The sequence below is a fragment of the Branchiostoma lanceolatum genome, chromosome 13, assembly GCF_035083965.1.
Source record: "Branchiostoma lanceolatum isolate klBraLanc5 chromosome 13, klBraLanc5.hap2, whole genome shotgun sequence".
NCBI classification, from domain to species: Eukaryota; Metazoa; Chordata; class Leptocardii; order Amphioxiformes; family Branchiostomatidae; genus Branchiostoma; species Branchiostoma lanceolatum.
Window position 1 is genome coordinate 6,629,373 of NC_089734.1, and position 18,616 is coordinate 6,647,988.

The 18,616-nt window shown below is 39.6% G+C and overlaps 2 protein-coding genes across 5 annotated transcripts in view; one reads left to right on the plus strand and one right to left on the minus strand.

The window, feature by feature from the left end:
• Positions 1–3: 3 nt before the first annotated feature.
• On the minus strand, positions 4–3,190 carry LOC136447557 (biogenesis of lysosome-related organelles complex 1 subunit 1-like). Its single transcript, XM_066446554.1, has 6 exons — positions 3,062–3,190; positions 2,249–2,319; positions 1,705–1,777; positions 1,318–1,450; positions 755–839; positions 4–572 (listed from the first exon to the last, which is right to left on the minus strand). Exons 2-6 carry the CDS (start codon positions 2,307–2,309, stop codon positions 544–546), a joined length of 381 nt encoding a protein of 126 aa, XP_066302651.1. The 5' UTR covers positions 2,310–2,319; positions 3,062–3,190; the 3' UTR covers positions 4–543.
• Positions 3,191–3,408: 218 nt separating this feature from the next.
• The window catches only part of LOC136447342 (integrin alpha-6-like), a 49,181-nt gene continuing 33,973 nt past the window's right edge, over positions 3,409–18,616 (plus strand). For all 4 annotated transcript variants that reach the window (XM_066446158.1, XM_066446157.1, XM_066446161.1 and 1 more), the window contains exon 1: positions 3,409–3,658. In XM_066446158.1, coding sequence (XP_066302255.1) covers positions 3,462–3,658 — 197 coding nt within the window. In that variant the 5' untranslated portion in view covers positions 3,409–3,461. The remainder of the gene's footprint in view (positions 3,659–18,616) is intronic.

Consider the following 18,616-nt stretch of genomic DNA (forward strand, 5'->3'; position numbering starts at 1 on the left):
GTCTTATTTTTATGTACTATGTGTATTTCATAGCCCATATGCATGCAAAACAACACAAGCTTAAGACAGCCTTTCAGTTTTGCAAAATGGTACAATGTTATCCTTTTAAAAGACAAGAGGTACATCATGTTCATCTTGGCATTGATCTATTCATTTAGTACACCTCTGAGACGTCCTGATGTCACCAGGAAAAAACACATCAGTGTGGACATGTGACCACAATGTCAGTATGGTATGTGTCACAAATAAAACAAACAAACAAACATCACTATCATACCCTTAGACTGCCTGATTTGCATAATGGAAACGGAGGAAAAGCTTATTTTTTTAATACATGAACCTCCCTTTATTTCAGGTACCATTTCATCTACATTAAGTCTTCTTGAATCTGGACAACGAATCTTGGGACTCCTTCAAATGACTTTGAAACAGAATAGCCTATCTCTATGCTTAGAACTATGACATTTGTTCTATTACACGATGGATGCAGTTGTACCTTTCCTCTTGCAATAAGGCATGGGTTTGTGAATGATGTGACCACAGCTACATTCCAGGAGGTTTGGAGGCTTCATCTGGAAGGAAGAAAGATTGGAACTCGATCAATCACACAAAATCAAACCAACAAAGCTTAAAAGAACATTTGGTTTAACAACGACTTGTCTGTATAGTCTCACCACAAAGTTACAACTTGGGAGAAACATGAACACTTGAAGTATGACTGACCCCAAGCCAATGAAAAATGAAGCAACCATACCTTTATATACATATTCCAGTGCTGTGCTGATTATTCTCATGTCGCTCTCAATACTGCGGGCCCAGTTCTCCACATCTCCTATTTCCTGTAGGAACAAAGATGTTCAAAATGGATAGTGCACATTTTGAGCCTTTTCTGAGAGCTGAAGAAATATGGCGGATGCTTCTCACTTTCATCCTATGTCGTGAGTATTAGTCTAATTTCTCTAAGTCCATATTTTGAGTTCCATACCTTCCAGCAAACATGATCATCTCAGCAACCTCGAACAACAGGTCACCTTTTTGCAGTGTGCTCATATTGAGATCAGGGATATATGTAGGACATTCAGGCTCTCTTATCGTCATACTTAACCAGTGCAAAGATCGATTGGACTTCCCAAAATTTGCTTGGAATTACTACGAAAGATGCTAGCATGTCATAGTTAAATCTTTTACTTTTCTCAGTCCAACCCAAATAAGAATGAACACATGTAGCTCCACTTAGCCATTAGCATGTTATCTTACCAGCATATTAGTACCAACTTGTTGTAAGGGACACCTTCAGCATAAAAAAGGTTAATGCACCTTGAGTGCTTGGTTGAAGCCCTCCACCACAGCCAGCCATTGTAGAGTCTTCTTGGCGTATGTAGCAGCTTGGGTCTGCAGCTGTTTCGCTTCTGCATCCAACTTCTTCTGGTTCACATATGCCTGGGAAACCCTAAAACAAAGAGCAGAGGAAGGAACAAGATCATGCTGGGAAGCTAGTATATGAGTGCCTTTGCTAAACCTTGGCATGATAAAGTTTGAGTGTTCTAATGTTAGAATATATCTGAAATAATGTGTGATATCACTCACTTCAATGGCAAAAGCTAAACATCTATACATCTATATCACTTTCACTATATCACTTTCAATAATCAAATAAATACTAACAACTTTTCTCACAACTTCTTTCACTTCCTGTTTACTTACCCAGAGTTGAGATTCTCTCCCAAAGCTAGTGTTACAGCTGTGGCTGCTGCTATAGTGTCCTTTCTTCTTTTCTCTGTAAGTTCAAACATTAGAGCTATGAGACCTCTTAAACTTTCATATGCATTTTCGTGAGAAGACTCCTGAAAAAGCATAATATATATATACGGTTTCATTTAGCATAAAACTTGTAAAATGACCCGACAATTATCTGATTATTTTGTACTCACCCACTGTTGCCAGCTATTGGGAAGTTTCAATAGACTCAGACTTACACAAGTTTACAGGTTTCCATACGTTTCTGTCCTGCACTATCCAAACTGGCCAAAAGGTGGCGCTGCTAAACCATCAACCTGGCAGCAGCAGCAATGCTACTATGGGTTTCACCCTTTCCTTTGGTTTCACCTTTCCTGTAATTACTATACCTTTGTATGGATTTGGCAACATATGTAAGTTGACACAAGAAGTATACATCTTTGAAACACATTGTCAAGTGTTGAAAAGATTGATGTTCCTCATGTTTGACTGTTCTTAATGTTAAACTAACCTTGCAGTTCTCTGTGCTGCTGCTGTCGAGCCTGGTGCTCCTTTAGCATAGCAGACAGCATGGTTTATCACCTGAAACAGCAGAGCCAGGACAAAATCAGTCAGGGAAAGATTCAGCATTGTCTTAACTTAAGAACCATGACGATTCACAAGTGTCCTTCTTAAGAAATAATCACAGGCAAGCAGAGATCCCACAAACGGGATGGGATTTTGAGTACGTATGTACTTCTAAGAATTACCTAACACCACCAAGTATGGGTACTGATTAAAACTATAATCGATTTGTGTTGCTAAAGAGACTGTAAGGCAGGTGGAGAAAGGGCCTATTTCACCATCATATGCTACATGATGGCTTGACCTACACCTTGCTTACTCATGGTTCAATTCATTTGATCACAGCCTCAGTTTAGATATACGGTGTATGGTAGATACCATACATGTAAGTAAACTGAAAGGGTTTCAGATGGTTAGATTCGTTGTTGATAACGTTAGTCACTTCAAGAAGAATTGCTAGCACTGAATTTAATTTCCTTCTAATCTAAATTATTCTTCATATAATGAATGCTCAGAATTTTTCACAACCATCTAAAGCTTAAGACTGCTTGTAACGCTTTGTGGCATGGCATAATATGAAGGTGGGAAGTCAAGGGAAAGCAAGACAAGAAGACCCGTAGAAGAGGAAACAACATGATGATATTTTGCCCCAGCAAAACAAGAGAAGAACATATCGAAAAACGGACATAAACCACCCGCTTTACGTCGTAACAATGACGCTATCGGAAGCTTAGGTGATCAAATGTTGCTGACGCATCACCTGTGGAAGCGTGTCGCCTCAGGTTACCAAGAAATACCAGAGTTTCCTCAGGTGTTGTCTTCAAGTTTTCCTGTCACCTCACTTCCGCCATCCTGAATCAGCTGGGACACCGTAGGCAAACGTTAAAATGGTAAACGTTAGAAATACCGTTTTCTTACTATAATTGCAACATATTTTCAGTTTGTAATCTTTTGTTAATTTTCAAGTTTTTTTTTTTATGAATTAATTTCATTAGAATAGAATTTTTCTCTTCTTTTGTTGTGGAAAGATGATATATGAATATTTATGAGCGTTTGGCGACCGCCTGAAAGGCACGAAGTCTCGCGAGAAGAGGGTCCCGCTAGCGAGAGTCTGGCGAGAGTTGGAAATTAGTCCAGTTATTTTTGCCAGCCGGGCCAACATGGGAAGGATGGGGTCCACTTTAAACCCACTTTTCTGCGTGTTTCTGTGGATTTTACCCCTGACGTTAGGCTTCAACTACGAAACGAGGATACCTCTGGTCAAGAATGGCCCCCAGAACTCTTATTTCGGATTTTCCGTGGCGCAGCACCAGATAACTGCGGGCGGGTCGGACCCCTTTACCGTCACCGACAATGTGTAAGTACCGCCGTTAGTTTACTTAGGCACAAGCTATTTTCTAAGTACTTTGGGGGACGGAATTCCTCTTTCAAGCGTGGAATTTCGTTGTTTCTATACAAATCATTTCATTTCCTTCTACTCCAGGTCCTTTTTAGTGTTTCGTAAGCGGTAAAACAGTTAGTAAAACAGCCGTAAGTAAAAGTTCTGCTACCAAAAACTCGGTTGGAACTTGTTTTACGCAAGCACCAAAGCGGAACGGAATCTGGTCCAGCAGAAAAATAGTTTCTTCGGGCAAAATCTCTCGCTCGAATTACGTATTATTTAAATTTCTTGACGATCATATCTTTTTTTAACAGAACCTATGCATTTTTCCCATCGAGAGGGTATTGTCATGGAGATTGTGAAGTTGCAGGGGGTTGGGGGAATTTTCCCTGAGGTCCCCTCAGAGCTCCATTAAAGAGCCCTTCACTCATGAATACAAACCAGGCTACATATGGGGCGATTCTGTGTCCATTTGTTCGAAAAAATGAGCAGAAAATGGGCAGACACCTTCCCCAGCGGGTCCCCATATAAAAGAACAAAGACTGCACGATTACCATGACACACTCGAAGAGTTTTCAAGAAAGTTGGGAAGTGGGGAGGGGGGTCGAAAATGGCTAATCTAATATTTGGGGTATGCAAGGTCAACTTTGTACGGCTGTTCCTAGTGTACTCACCCAGTTTTAGTGTGAACACAAGGACTCAGCTGTTTCCTGGGGGAGAAAACTGATATCCAGGCCTTTAAAATCTCACATAGTCACAAACACACTAGAATTAAAAGTCCAGTAACTGCAGACAACTTTTCTAATGGAGGACAAATTTGAAAGACGTTGTATGTTTCAACAGCAAGAATTTCCAAGCATGGTTGAGTAATGAGAGTGCTGGACCAAATTAAAGACAGAAGTAGAATTGGCTCTGTCAGCATATATCCTTCCTGAGTCACTTGTAATGTGTTGGCACCAATAGTAGTTGATACAGGATACTCTGAACTCTCTGAAAACATTTTCAGAAATCCGTTTTTTTCTTGTACTACACATTTGTGCTCTGTTTTTTTTTTAAAATCACAGTTACTGGGATGATAATTTAAAGAAAGGCTGTTACCAATATCCTATTGTGTGACGCCACTGCTATTGTTCTAGGCTTAATATCTTTTACAATAATTAATTCATTTTGGGACTTCGGGGGTTTTGTCGGCTTGTTTGAATGAGTTTTGTTATTGACACAAGGTTCGTGAATCATGTTGTCAACAAAAGATGTGAAATCAGAGAATAAAACTCTTGCACAAAGAATTAGTCATAATGCTTTCTGACCTCACCCTTTTTTTTGACGAAGTCTTCCAAACTTTACTACTTTAGTTGGAGGCTATTTTAGGGTGTGTCTGTACTCTTGAAACATTAGATAAACATTCCAGTTGGGCCTATCATATTCCCAATAGGGGGACCCTGTAGACTAGCTCTATTTAAAGAAAGGATTGTGCCCTGCCCCAAAACTGGGCTGTGTGTCACTCATGACCCCTTGGGAGGTTGTTTGGGGGATTATAATCATAGCTACAGAACACCTGGGATTACCGATATCCAAAACAATATTTCAATCCACCATAAACTGAAGTGCTAGTGTTTTATGATTTGTTAAGGTTACACGCATGCTCGAATGACAAAATCCACCTCATATTTGTCTCATCAAACCAGGTTGATATACAAATGTATGACTGTTGTTTTATTTTTTAAAGGATTGTTCAAGTGATGTTGGATGTGATGGTTGTTATATAGAGTTACAGAGTCGCACAACAGAAATGGTCGACTGCCAAGAACAGTGTGTTCTGTTGAGACTGGAAGTTGTTGGAACCCAAACCTTCCTCAGTCCTCCACAGGAAACGTCACACAAGGCTTATTTGACTTGTGTGTTTCCGTTGGGGATGGGGAACGCCATAAAAGGAACACCCTCGTTCAAATAGCAGAAGGCGGAGATCACGCAAAGGTTAAAGATAAGAGAGATACTCAGATAACTCATCGTAAAACCCTATTGTCCTTTTCCTAAATGTCAAAAGGGGTTACACATACACAGTGGTATGAATGTGCTAGTATATCAGTAAAAAAATGTCTGTGCATATCTTACAGAATGATCTTATGATATATGGCCAGCATATAAAATTTGATTGAATTTCTTAAAAGATCTGTTTGAGACCTGTGAAGAAGTAAATAGTATGTCTTAGAAGGAATGTTGGCAGATGTAAGACTCCCCTCCCCCCACAAAGTAAACACGTTTCCACACTGTTGAATATGTGATCCACTCCTCACACAGCGAAAGATTTGTCCTCCCCAAATAAGGAAGGAGAGTAAATGTCTTGAGAGGTTAGAGCACAAGATGGGCAAAGGGTAGGGCTGACAAAGAATTCCTGACGAAAAATGTTCCTGTCAGGGACAATTGGTTCATAGAAAGTGTTGATGATATAAGATTGCCAAGAAAGAATTTGTTTCATTTCAATTCCTGTCTAGCACTTTGTTCTTCATCTCCAAGCAGATGTTGGGTGAAAGGTTATAATGTTTGCTGACTGCTGGGCTTCTTTGACAGTCAGAGAAGCCACGCAGTCAGAAAGATCTTTGGCCCCAATATCTGCTTGGAGATTACTATGCTTTGTCGTGCAAGCTGTCGAGTTGTGGTGGAACCAATTTGATGAGCCGGCAAAGAAAGGAAAGGAAGAATTTTATATGGTTTTATGCAGCGAATCATACCATCATGTTATATCATTGGATCATTCATAGCCATTAACACACAATGCGCTGTAACCACCATCATGGCTTTCAATCGATCCGCTTCCTCATAAACCCCTAATATTATTACCTATCCGGATATTTGGCACGGGGATTCAGCCATGGGCTGTAATTGGCACTGTGTGCGGTAGAGGCCATGTGTTCACTCCTAGAATGCTGTAGAATTTATCATTTTTCTCTTCTGTCTAGCCCCAGTGGCTCATTGAATAGAAGAAGAATTTGTGAATAGTTTAGAATTTAAAAGAAAAATGTTGGGCACACACTATACCAGTAAATATGCATGTCTTGTAATATGACCAGGGCTTGTTTTTCAAGGATAAGGTTTGTTGCCTCAGCTGGGAAAGTATAGACATTTCCTTTGCTTTGTTCTGGAGAAAACTTGAACGTACCTGTAATCCGCACAACGTAGGGGGCCTGCCCGTAAAAGGTAATCCTGCGTACCTTTATAACAGGAAACGGGGGAGTCTGGTTACCACCACACCTGTGTTTGTGCTCTACTGATTGCCACACTTCCTTTGCTATAAAAGCAAGTGGGCTACACCAGATACCATTGTTTGTATGTGTAATATGTTGGTACATATCGTGAGACAATCATGAATCATGTTCTTCCACCTTTACAAAAGATCTCCACATACAGTTTTTCTGTAGAGCTATTGATCACAATTATACCTAGGTATTCTCAGACACTCAAGACCCTATACATCATCGGAATTGGAAGGCTCAATGTTATATATTTTCCCACAGGGACCAATTTTCCACTCTTGGCTCCATCCAAGCCATCTTAGCCTCCCTGGTGTCCCAAGGAATCCAATGAAATTAAGAGATCTCAGCCAATCTTTTCAATGATGTCTTACACTTCAGGGTTTTCTTAGTGTGTGTTAGAGTCTTAGACACCACTTGGACCATCAGTAATATGTCTTTTCTCCTTACATTTGTTTGCTAGGAACAAAATTTACTAGGGCAGGCAACCGTAAAATAGAGAGCTGCTTGTTTTTGTTAGTTATTTGATTTAATTGAAGTCAAATCAAAGCATAGCATTGCCTGCATTTGGAAATGTTTCCGGCAATAACTGTCAGAAAATTCTTCCTGTACATGTTCTAGACCCGGGGGCATACCAAGGTATTGTCCTGTATATCCCATTAAAGTAATGTGTTGGTTTAACACAATCAATACAATTGTTCGTTAATTGCTTGAATCCAATTATGCGTGAGTCAGACAATACACAGACAGTATCCCTCACTTTTACCCTAAGGGGTCAGACGACATTCTCCTTCTGACGTCAATACAAACTCTGTCAGTAGTTTGTCTAGAACTGAAGGTCAAATAAGTCCAGAGTGTCAAAGAAGACAGAAAACAGAAAGCAGAAAGGAAGAAGATACGATCTCAAGTCCACGCTGTAGTACACACTTGAAATTTTGTTTGTAGTATGAAGATGCACAACCAGTGAGCAGACCCCACATGAGCTCTGGATATTTAACATGTCAGGGAAGGATAAACATCAAAAGAAAACAGTTTATTCCAGGGTCTTGTGTAGTGACAACTTACTTTAAAATCCGGTCCCAGTCTGCACAGGTCATATTGCCTTATTTTTTCAGAAGACAAGTTTAGAGCAAGTTTGGAAAACTATTTGATATATACATGTACTTCAATGAAGGTTAGACATCCAGGTAATAAGATACACATTGACAAAACAAAAGATACTCAAGTCACTAGATAGATTTTGTAAACGGTCAGACATTTCAGGTAGCATCCACTATCTTTCTTCTGTGCCGTAAGAAAATTCTGTCTGAAGTCCAACAGCCAAAAACCAGTAAGGTAATACAAAATGGTAGACTACATATATATATTATTATATATCAACATCATGATAATATCTGTAACTGAACACCATTTGTAGCAGGCTGTAGTGTAGAGTTGAAACTTTGCTAAAGGCTGGCACACATACAACCCTGGGGCTATGGAAGTAACATTACATTGGGCATGTTGTTGTTGTGGTTTACCCGAGGTGACTTCGATACAGACAATCGCGCATCCTGATAGTGATAGTTCCAGACTTGTCCCGATTTGAACGGACGGAAAAGTGCATGCTCGCTTTTTTTTGCAGTGTGACTTGTTGCGGATATGATGAATTGTCACTTTGTGTCATTATTTGTTACACTTCCTTATGTCATAGTAAATAGCTGTATTTGTATCCGTATAAGGAAGCAGTTTGACTTCTAGCAAGGAAGTTGAAACCTCCTTGGTTCTAGAGAACTTGTATCCAAGCACCCAAGTGAGTTTTCTAACAACATAGCTGTATTATGAATTTCATTTCGTTTCCTTTAATATGATAGTATAATATCATAAATCGACAATATATAAGATGCTATTTTTACATATATTAAGTAAGAAGAACCATAATACGTATTGGAAGAGTACTTTACTCATTGACTCCAAGCAGAGGAGAGACTATCCCCTGCATGGCTGTGGCTCAGTCATGTAGAACCTGTGATTACAGGGTTCTTTATCATGGCATATCTCTGGGGAATGGCGCTTTTTTCTGCCAGACTAACCACAGTGAGATAGGACAGGTACGGACAATGGGCGCACGTTGTGAAGCGTTGTGCCCGCAGGGATGTGTCACATGGCTGCACCTCGCCGCTGTTGTTACGGAAACCGCACGGGTTTTCTGTCAAGTGGCTTCATCCCACTTTGTACATTCACCGTTGTTTTCATAAACAGGTATTCGGAGGTGACAAGTTTGACATACATGTATACGTAAAATGGTAATGTTTCCCTAGTCTCTACTAGACTGACTACACTGGCTATAGTATTAATGGGGGAACAAATAATTTGCCAGGGGAGTTTTTTACCAAAGGGGTTGATTCTGGAGGGGGGGATGTAACCTTACCGTAGACTGACTCTCCTGGCCAAGTATTCCTTTTTTGGCTGAATTCTATGATCCTTACCCCCATAGGAAGGCCTGGTGGAGGGTAATGTTGGTACAGTTGCGTTGAAAGCAATACAAACCCAAACTCTACAAGCATTCAGGCTTGAAAAAGACTTTACACACCATCAGTTTAACAAGCCGGCTTCTTTATTCTTGGGTGTTGCGGCCCTCAAAAGGCTCCAGTGCCACAAAGCCTACTGTGAAATTGGTAACCATAGGTTGTTGCTTTCAATAGTTGTTTCCATTCTTTACCTCCCGTTCTCAGACAGAAAGTTTGGTCTACCAGAACAATTATTAGTAAATCCTGACTGACTGAAAAGACTCAACTCAGGACCTAAGTAGGCATGCTATTTTTTCACATGAGTGGCTGAATGAAGACGTTTAAGGTCATTACAAGCAGTGGGAGTTCTAGACAGTAGAAGAGACTTGCAAATAATTGGCGTGTGCCTTTTCATATTGGATTTTCATCAAGTAGACTTAAAATTCCTACATGTATTTCACTGATTTACAATAGCCTTAGAGTCTAAGGTCAACCGGTAACAACAGAATTAGCTCACTCAATTTGGTTGAATTCAAGTGTGGGAAATACATACACCAGAAAAGCCAGTAGCCAGTGAGAGAGTGTGTTTTGTATAGCAAGTGTCTAATGTTTCACAGCAGCCCCTGATATTGATTGTCAACTCCCAGTGTAGCATGAGGTCTCATGGTAAAGCTATTAAGGCCCAACTTTGTCTTCGATATTTATGGCTCTTCCAGGAGTAAGTCACGACCTTTTGGCCCTAGAGGTCAGCTGAGAAAGAAGATAAGGTTGTGAGAACTCTTGGCTATAGACCTTTCACTTGGCCTGATAAGTTAACTAAAGGGGGCTTGTCACCTTCTAATTAATGGCCTCTGCTTTAATTTGCATAAGAAAAGGGGGTTTGTGATTATTGGGTCGTTGCTCAATTATGGTAGTTAGATCTGCATGAGGCATTACTTATCAAACTGTTCAATCCTATTACGGGGATAAAAGAGGATTGGGAAAAGTAGAAGGTTGTCTTTTATCATTTGACATCTGTGAAAATGGATCTTGAGAGGTTATAAAGTCACAAGTCTGTTTAACAGACTAAAACATGAGGGTATTTTTCAATAGCTTTTCTCAAACTGTAGGATTACCGTAATTCTGTGGTCTGACAAAGTGACTTTTGAAACATGTCTCTATTTCAAGTATTTGGTACGAATTTGATATCACCACCAAAAACAGAATGATATACAGTTGGTAACACAGTTGAACACAAGGAAAATATCGTGTATAAGGTGGAGCTAGTTCTTTCTTGTATGTTTTTTTGAAAACATATTGGTAGTAGTCCCCACATAAGGAAGATGTCATGGCAGAATAGGTGTTCTACCTGAGAAGACACACCTGAAGAAGCAGGCCAAGAAATGTTACATCCCTCGGGAATGTCTGGAATGGCAGGGAGTTTGTGTGGAGAAGATCCTAGCTGCTTCAGTTGAGTCCACTGTGCCTGGGGGTGTTTGAAGGTTGCATGTTTCAGAACAGGTCAGCTGAAACCTCCCTCTATACTTTCTCTAAGCTACTGGGAATACATGGTGCTTGACTACATGTATACATGATACTGAACAAGCTACAGAGGAATGGGACTGTAAACAGTGTGTAATGGTTCAAACAAGCAGTCCAGAACACTGTACAGTAAGCTTACAACTATTTTTAGAAGGCTACTCTCATCCTTATGTTACCATGAACCTTTTCCCCATAACATAACAGAAAGGGTACAAATGATTGTGCTGGCTCTACAGGCAGTGGACATAGCAAGGATATTATATAAAGATCTCTATATAATGTTCTTGGACAGAGCAGGGCCACCTGAAGATTTATTATCAACATTTGCAAGGAGAACGTAATAAGGCCACATAAAGATTTACTATCGACAATTGCAAGCAGAAATTTGATAGGTTCCAAACACTTGAACTCTTTACACATTCCTCTGTTTGAATGCTGAAAATAGTGACCAAAATTGTATAGATTAATGAATAGAAGAGACGCAAACAGATAAAGATATACAAGTTTTAGATAGCGCAACTAAAGAGTAATGCAGCGCTTGTTTCGGTGACTTCTATGGAACATTTACCGGCCTGTTGTAAGGCATGATTAGGTAAGGCCAAGCCAATGTCACCCTGGTGTCAGAGGTCACCACAGACAGAAATACAGGCAGAGGTCAGTCCTCAGCCAGGCTCAGGCGTGATGTAAACATTCCAGCTGGCCACAAATATAGGCACGGCCGTTATTTACTGGGCAAACTCGGGAAGGCAACCCGTTTTAGCATATGTAAAGGGGCAGTTCAGTATCTTTAGAATTCTTCTAACTGACACTGAAAATAATAGCATAGCTTTCTGTACCAAAATACAAAAGTAAAGAGTTGATCAACTTAAGTTTTCCTTGAAGCAGACACTGCTCTCAGTTACCAACATGCACTGTACCCACTGCCAAAATCCCTCTCAAGGGAATTTCTGATAAAGTCTTGAGCTTTTCCAGTCTCCTATAGCACGCGTTCCTTCGTGACTGTGTTCCCAACAATTCTCTGATTCAGATACTTATTTCAAACACTGCGAACAGATACCTAAAAGGAAGAACGAGATAAAAAGTTGACTATTAAGATGTTAATTTGGAGGCACTCCAGCTCCGCTGGATCTACAGCACTGTAGCGCTACTGTGACCTTGTTCCCTGTAAGTGGACCTAATGGTCAGATGGCAGGGCTGCCATAATGGAATTGCCAGGTGGACCCATTTTCTGCCATGCCTTATTAGGACCAAACAAGGCAATGACATTACTGTAGTAGACAGCTGGGGAGGGGGGCACACTGCTCCATAAAGAAATAGCAAAACACCATCTTAAGGTTTATAGAATGTGATAAGGAAGAAACATGATGTATCATAAAATTGATAAGTAAAATGTACACACATAGGAGAGAATTGCAATAGCCATAGACTCAGTAACTGCCCATGGCTAGCCTTCATACCATATATTCGTTGGTAGTAACTTAGTTTCCTACACGTTCCTCTTTTACGCAAGTTCGTGACCAAGCATACTGGGATAGCACGCATAAGACTAACCACTGAGTACCAGGCTAACTCTGTCCCTCTTGGGTGATGATAGCAGTATGGAGGATTTCCTGCATACTAGGCTGGTACAAATGCTATCTCCTATACTGAGTTGTTATCAATCTTGATTATCATGACTGGCAGAGATGAAGCGAGGGGCAATTTCATTACTGTAGATGATCATCATGTCTTTACTCTGGAGCTCTGCAAGGCATCAGGACTAATTCCAATTAGGAAAAGTCCTCGTTATGCTAAATCTGACATTTTGTCAAGGTTACACCCGATAATTGGAATTATTTCTGTCAGTAATTAAATCTCTCTCGCCTTTTCTATGTTAAATGGGATGGATAGTTGATGGCAATATATTCCAAATTACAACTTTGTAGTACATGTAGTTTAAAAAAATTTGTTTTTATCATTTGCACTTTTAAGTTTTTTTTGCTTTGAGCTTTTGTGACAAATGGCCGTGGCCAAAACTGCAAAAGTTTCTGCCAAATATGGAGCCACCCCTGAAAACTGGGGCATGAATACGGAAAGTCAAATCAACATCTTAAAAGGTTAGAGCTATTACTTTTTTTCACAGGTCTGTGCCAAGTTGACCAGTGGTGGCCCAAGTTTACATTAGCCAAGTTTGATGAAGTCCTCTCTATTCAGAGTCGCCCAGGCGCGAGATTGTATGACAGTGTGCTGATCTCTGCTGCCCCATTCACACTCATGCAGGCTTTATTTACATCTCATTACACAGGTTTTAGGCAGGTACTTGCTGTGTAATAATCCAATTAACCTGATTCATCCTCGTGTCATAAACAAATTACCAGGTGGGGGTGAGGAGCCATGGGGCTAACACCCTGCCCCCCACCCCCCAAGTTAAAGTAAGATTAAGTTTAGTGCAAATCCAATGAAAAGGCTCATAATACTAGTATGGGAGTGACATAGGGAGTATATCCGAGACGTAAAGAACGGTAGACAGGGATTATGCTTTTGCAATTTTTTTTGTGACCAGGTATTTATGTACAAAAGAAGCTTATAGTTTTTAGTTTCACTTAAAATCAGGTTATACAGGCGACTACTTTGCGAACCTGCATTTGTAAGATGACTTATCTTTGAACTTTCTATTGAGACACTGCCTAGAGAATAGCACAAGGTCCAGACAGGTTAGTCTGTTTGCATCTGTTGGGACTTCATGTCTCTAATTCACATTCCAGACTTCAATGATGCTGATAAGTTGTCTGGGCCACACTAACACAAACACTTATATCTCAAGTATACATAGTGGAATATGTTTGAACAACGGTTTCTATATTTGCTATCAGTACTTCTAGATTGAGTTATGTTGTATTCGAGGGCCAAGTGTGTTGAAAACTGATTTTGCATGACAGTTATAAACTTTTTTTCAAAACAGCAATGGTATTCATACAGTCTCGCTTTTGAGGGGGTAAATGTGTGTTTCGTATAAATATTTGTGCAGACCATATTCTGTTATTGTAAACATGCAAAATTCTGATGCAAATAAGTCTCTGCCCAGCCCTGAACAAATAACAAATTACGACATTCTCATGGAAATGCTGTGGTCCTCCTTGTAAAATGCGTGAGTGAACAAGTGAGTCCCAAAAATTCTACTTTGTTTAAATTGCTAATGCTGCATTCAGCATGAAAGTCCACGTAATAAGAAGGGCACTGAATATTTATGTGGGGAAGGAGGCAAGATTTAGTAGTTAAATCAAAGTGTTCCTTTTCTGGACTAATCAGATGAGGGTGTGAAGTATCATGGAAAAGCCATTAAACAAATGCAGTTAGCAATCTCACAATACTCGGCATTCTCATGAATATTTAGCATGTAAAGCCGTGCGATTAAGGCATTCCCACAAAGATGTCGGACCAATTCTCTTTGCTTTGTCAAATCGGTGGAAGTAATCTGTGCTCCACCAAAGGAAAGCACTTGTATTATCCAGCCATCTGCCCCTTTTGTTTGTGCTGTGTATAAACTGGATAAGACGAAAAGTGGTCCCACCCCATCATTTGATGGATTTGGGAACAGAAAAGCCTCAAAAAAAGAGGATAAGCCAATTCTTCATGGTTGCATCGTTATGGATTTAAGTCAGCTTTTTTCATAGTTATTCTTCATCATTAATTTGATTAAAAGATCAGCTGAAAATCTGTATTCGAGAAAAAAAGATTTGTTGGGAAAACAAAGTTTGGGCTTGATTGGCTTTTTCCTGGTAGATTAGGAAAAATCATAGAAGGGAGGCTAGTAATAAAAGTAATTTTGCATTGTATGGAATAGATGTAGCCAAGTTGAAATATACAACTGAAATACAGATATCGCAGTGTTCATTCCACACAAATAGAGCCTATTGACACTTTTTTATGAAAGAGAAATATTTGGGTAGAAGGAGTATGGCAAGTCAGCTGTTTTAAAAGGAGTTGGGCTGCAAAAACAGGAAACTAACCCAAATCACGAATTGCAATTCACAGTCTTTGGCTACATTAGTTCCTGTCTTGATCAAAGTCAAGTTGTAGTAACATAACTGGCCTTTGTGCTCTGCTCTCCCGGCGTTAACTCTGAATCCATTGTTCCGTAGCGGAGTTTGAACAGCTGGGCAGCCAGCGGAGAGAAAACACAATGTGGTTTGTCATCAAAATCCTGAAAAAACAAACCGCAAATATTTTGGCCTGCAAGAATTCTACGAAAAAATGAAAAGCTGGACTTGAATCCCTGGAAATACAATACTTGAAACAATGACAGGGTTATGAGTGACAAAACTTAGGATGTCACCTTGAACCGTTTGTTCAAAGCATTAGGGAAACGTTGATCACGAGAGATTTTATTAAATGCCTCATCTGCGCTGATGAGACAAAGACTGATGAGAACTACATCTTATTATTACCTGATAATTAGATCTACTCTAGACAATCCATTTAGCCTAGATGTAGTGCCGCCACTAAACAGCAAACTGTCATCCAGTTGAAAATGAACACCCATTTTTACCCACATGAAGGGAATGAAATGCTGTTAAACTTGGCTCTGTTTAGTTTCTGAGTTGCTTGAGTTGATTTTTATTGTCAGTTATTTATTCTCGGTCAACACTAAATCTGATTTGCTATCCCATAGGTCTTTAGCACTGTGTTTTGGTCATAAACCTACGGCCTTGGGAACGATTCTTCCCTAGGGTAGGAATCACGGCCCTCAGTATATACTCTGATGTTCATAGATAAAAAGTTGTGCTGTAAGTATGAGCACATAGCCTAACTTTTGACTTTTTATCCACGAGTAGCATGTGTACTAATAATAAGAGCCTAGAATTCCTTAGGAAGAATAACTCCCAAACTTTAATTTCTGTAAATGTAGCTACCTCTATGGGAAGTAATATAGCTTGTATAGTACAAGAAGGTTGGTATCTGCTTCAATTGTTTGGCTCTTTGTAGTTTGCAGAAGCATATTATGATATTAGTAACTCCTTGTTACATGAAAACCATTAGTGTTGAACATGCTGTTTCAGTTAAAAGAATACCGTTGATGAATCAGGGTAACTTTCACTGTAGGATGTGAGACATCAGACAGACTTGTGGATGTGGGAAAAAGTGATATTTGATCTTGCAAATGTGGACATTCCTACAGACCCCCCAAAAGATGGGCTGTTTCCATCAATTCTCTTCACTTTCTATAGAAGTGTCTGTAGATTTTTAGTCATCTTTGTGTAATATGCAAATTTTTGGTTTTAATTTCAAACCATTTTGAGGGAAATATTATGTACTTGTAACATTATGAATAGTGTCCATAATGACTCATTCTGTAATTCTATTTCCTTGTTTTTATATAGTATATATATTTTTACCAATAAAGATAATGCAAGATAATGCAAGAAAATCGGTCATGCCTCGAGCTGACCAGTCTGTTAAACTGGTCTAGACCTTTTAGCTTAAGGCGTGCGGACTGGCGGGCCCGGGTTCGATCCCCGGGAGCCAGGAGGCTGTTTCTACTCAGCTCTTGTGTTTCCATTGTACCTTTATAGGCGTCATTGTCCTCTTCTCAGATGACCTCTTTTGGACACATTCCCAGTAGTCAATGAAACGATGCCAAATAATCCAGCCACACGCCTACCAGAATTGAACTTCATTCACATCAAATCTTACCTTTGGTACCAAATAAAAAGAGTTTCAGATTGGACTGGACAAATCATCATGGTGCATTTGTTTCAGATGACATGCCTGGCCAGCTGGCCTTCATTGATATAAACTGGTGATGATAATTAAAGAGTATGATACCCCATGTTGGAGGCACAGTGTGTAATCATGCTAATCTGTCCATCTAACAGCTGGGACTTTCCCTGTGATGTACTGTACTGGTGCCTGACAGGGAAAACTACAGTATTGCTGTTATACCAGCCGTATGAATGAGAACGTTTTTGGCAGTTGTCACCATTTGTTTGAATGCTATAGACCAGCTTGTTGTTGAATTTTCTTTTACACATATTTGGAAGTTTACCTTTATGTTACTTGAGACATATAGCTCTTAGCTACACTTTCAAGTGTGTGCCAATATTGAACATTCTCTGTATATTCTCATATCCAAAAACACACAGAAACGTTCGTCCAGCAGATATTGAGTATATTTTAATTGACAAAAACATTGTGAAAGTTCAGCTTGGTTTGAAAGGGAACAGAAAAGAACATTTCGATACCATTTTCAACCAGTACATTCAAGCACTTTCAGCTGATTTGACAACAATAATAACACACAAGTTCAAGATGCATATCTAGCTAAGTAAATATCAAATCCCTCTGATCATAGCCTAATAAGTGATATCCATCTGACAATTGATAGCCTTTTTGTATGGGGATGATTGCAATCTCTCCTTCCTCATGACCACAGTCCACTTTAGATGGTCACAATCTGTGCCTGCCAGCCAGAGATTAAACTGGGTGATATTAGGGACTGGAGTCTGGGGCTTTGTTCACTGTGAAATTAATATAACAACCATGACATGTGAGTGAATTAAAACCCCAATAACATGTTCTAATGTTGGCTATTATGTGGTGTTATTATCGTGAAAAGTAAAAAATTTGTCATGCTTAGGTTAGCCTGGATGCCAGACCCCCAATCTCTAAAATATCTATCATGTGGGGATAGATATTTTAGAGATTGGGGGTCTGGTATCTAGGCTATGCTTAGGTTTAGGTTAGAATTTAAAGAAAAAATAGCACTGTTTTTTTAATCATTTTATCAGTGTGCTATAGATCTGAAGGCTAGGATTTGTAAGTATATTACTATTACTCTAAGATTTTACGACAGCACGGTAAGTTAGTGATTGTCTTTATCAAAAGTTCATCAACAGTCGGGGAATAAAGAGCTATGATTGGAATAATCCAGTGATCGATAAAAGGGCGCTGCAATATGATGAGCCCTTTCATATCTGACATCTTTTCCTATAACTTAGGAAACAGTATCTGCTGTAGGATTCTCAATATTTCAATGAAAATCAAAAAGTTAATGTTCTGACTTCTCGTCTTTTCAGTCTTTCTTTTGGTTGATAATTCCACCCATGTACGCTATCTAGTATCCTTTATTACGGTGTATAAATGCATCTTTTCCTATAACTTTGGAAACAGTATCTGATTCTCAACATCTCTATGAAAATCAAAAGGTTTTGTTCTGACTCTACCCTTCTCATCTTTCAGTCTTTCTTTTGGTTGATAATCCCACCCATGTATGCTAACTAGTATCCTTTATTACCGTGTATAAGTGCCAGTTTTTTTGATCAACCAGTACCTCTCTTTTCTTCACCACTTTGTTCCACACAAAGCGGTGTCCAAGACAGGTTGAGAAGGTATGGATTAAGGCCTCAAGGAGTGATCTGTGGGTTAATCGTGATAAATAACCGCAGATGAAGAAGCTTTCGGCGCCCGATGCTCAGATTGGTTAGACGGACGTTTGGGACAATTCCACAATTACTCCAGCCTATCGGATCAATACGTGTAGGGATTCCATGACCTGGAGAAAGCCTTGGTAATAAAAATTGATGACCTAAAGGCACGGTGGCACTTACATCCGTCTTACTCTATCAGATGATATTTCTTAGGGATTTAATAGAGATTTTGGATGAAATACGGGTTTCATTTACAGCCTTTCAAAATCT

Bases quoted from the DNA above. Each gene is read 5' to 3' on its own strand.
- LOC136447557 (XM_066446554.1), bottom strand. From the start codon at position 2,309: ATGCTGTCTGCTATGCTAAAGGAGCACCAGGCTCGACAGCAGCAGCAC. The intron at 1,451-1,704 runs GTAAGTAAACAG...TCTTTGTTTTAG, and splicing joins GGAGAGAATCTCAACTCTGG to GGTTTCCCAGGCATATGTGA. The intron at 573-754 runs GTATGGTTGCTT...TCTTCCTTCCAG, and splicing joins ACTGGAATATGTATATAAAG to ATGAAGCCTCCAAACCTCCT.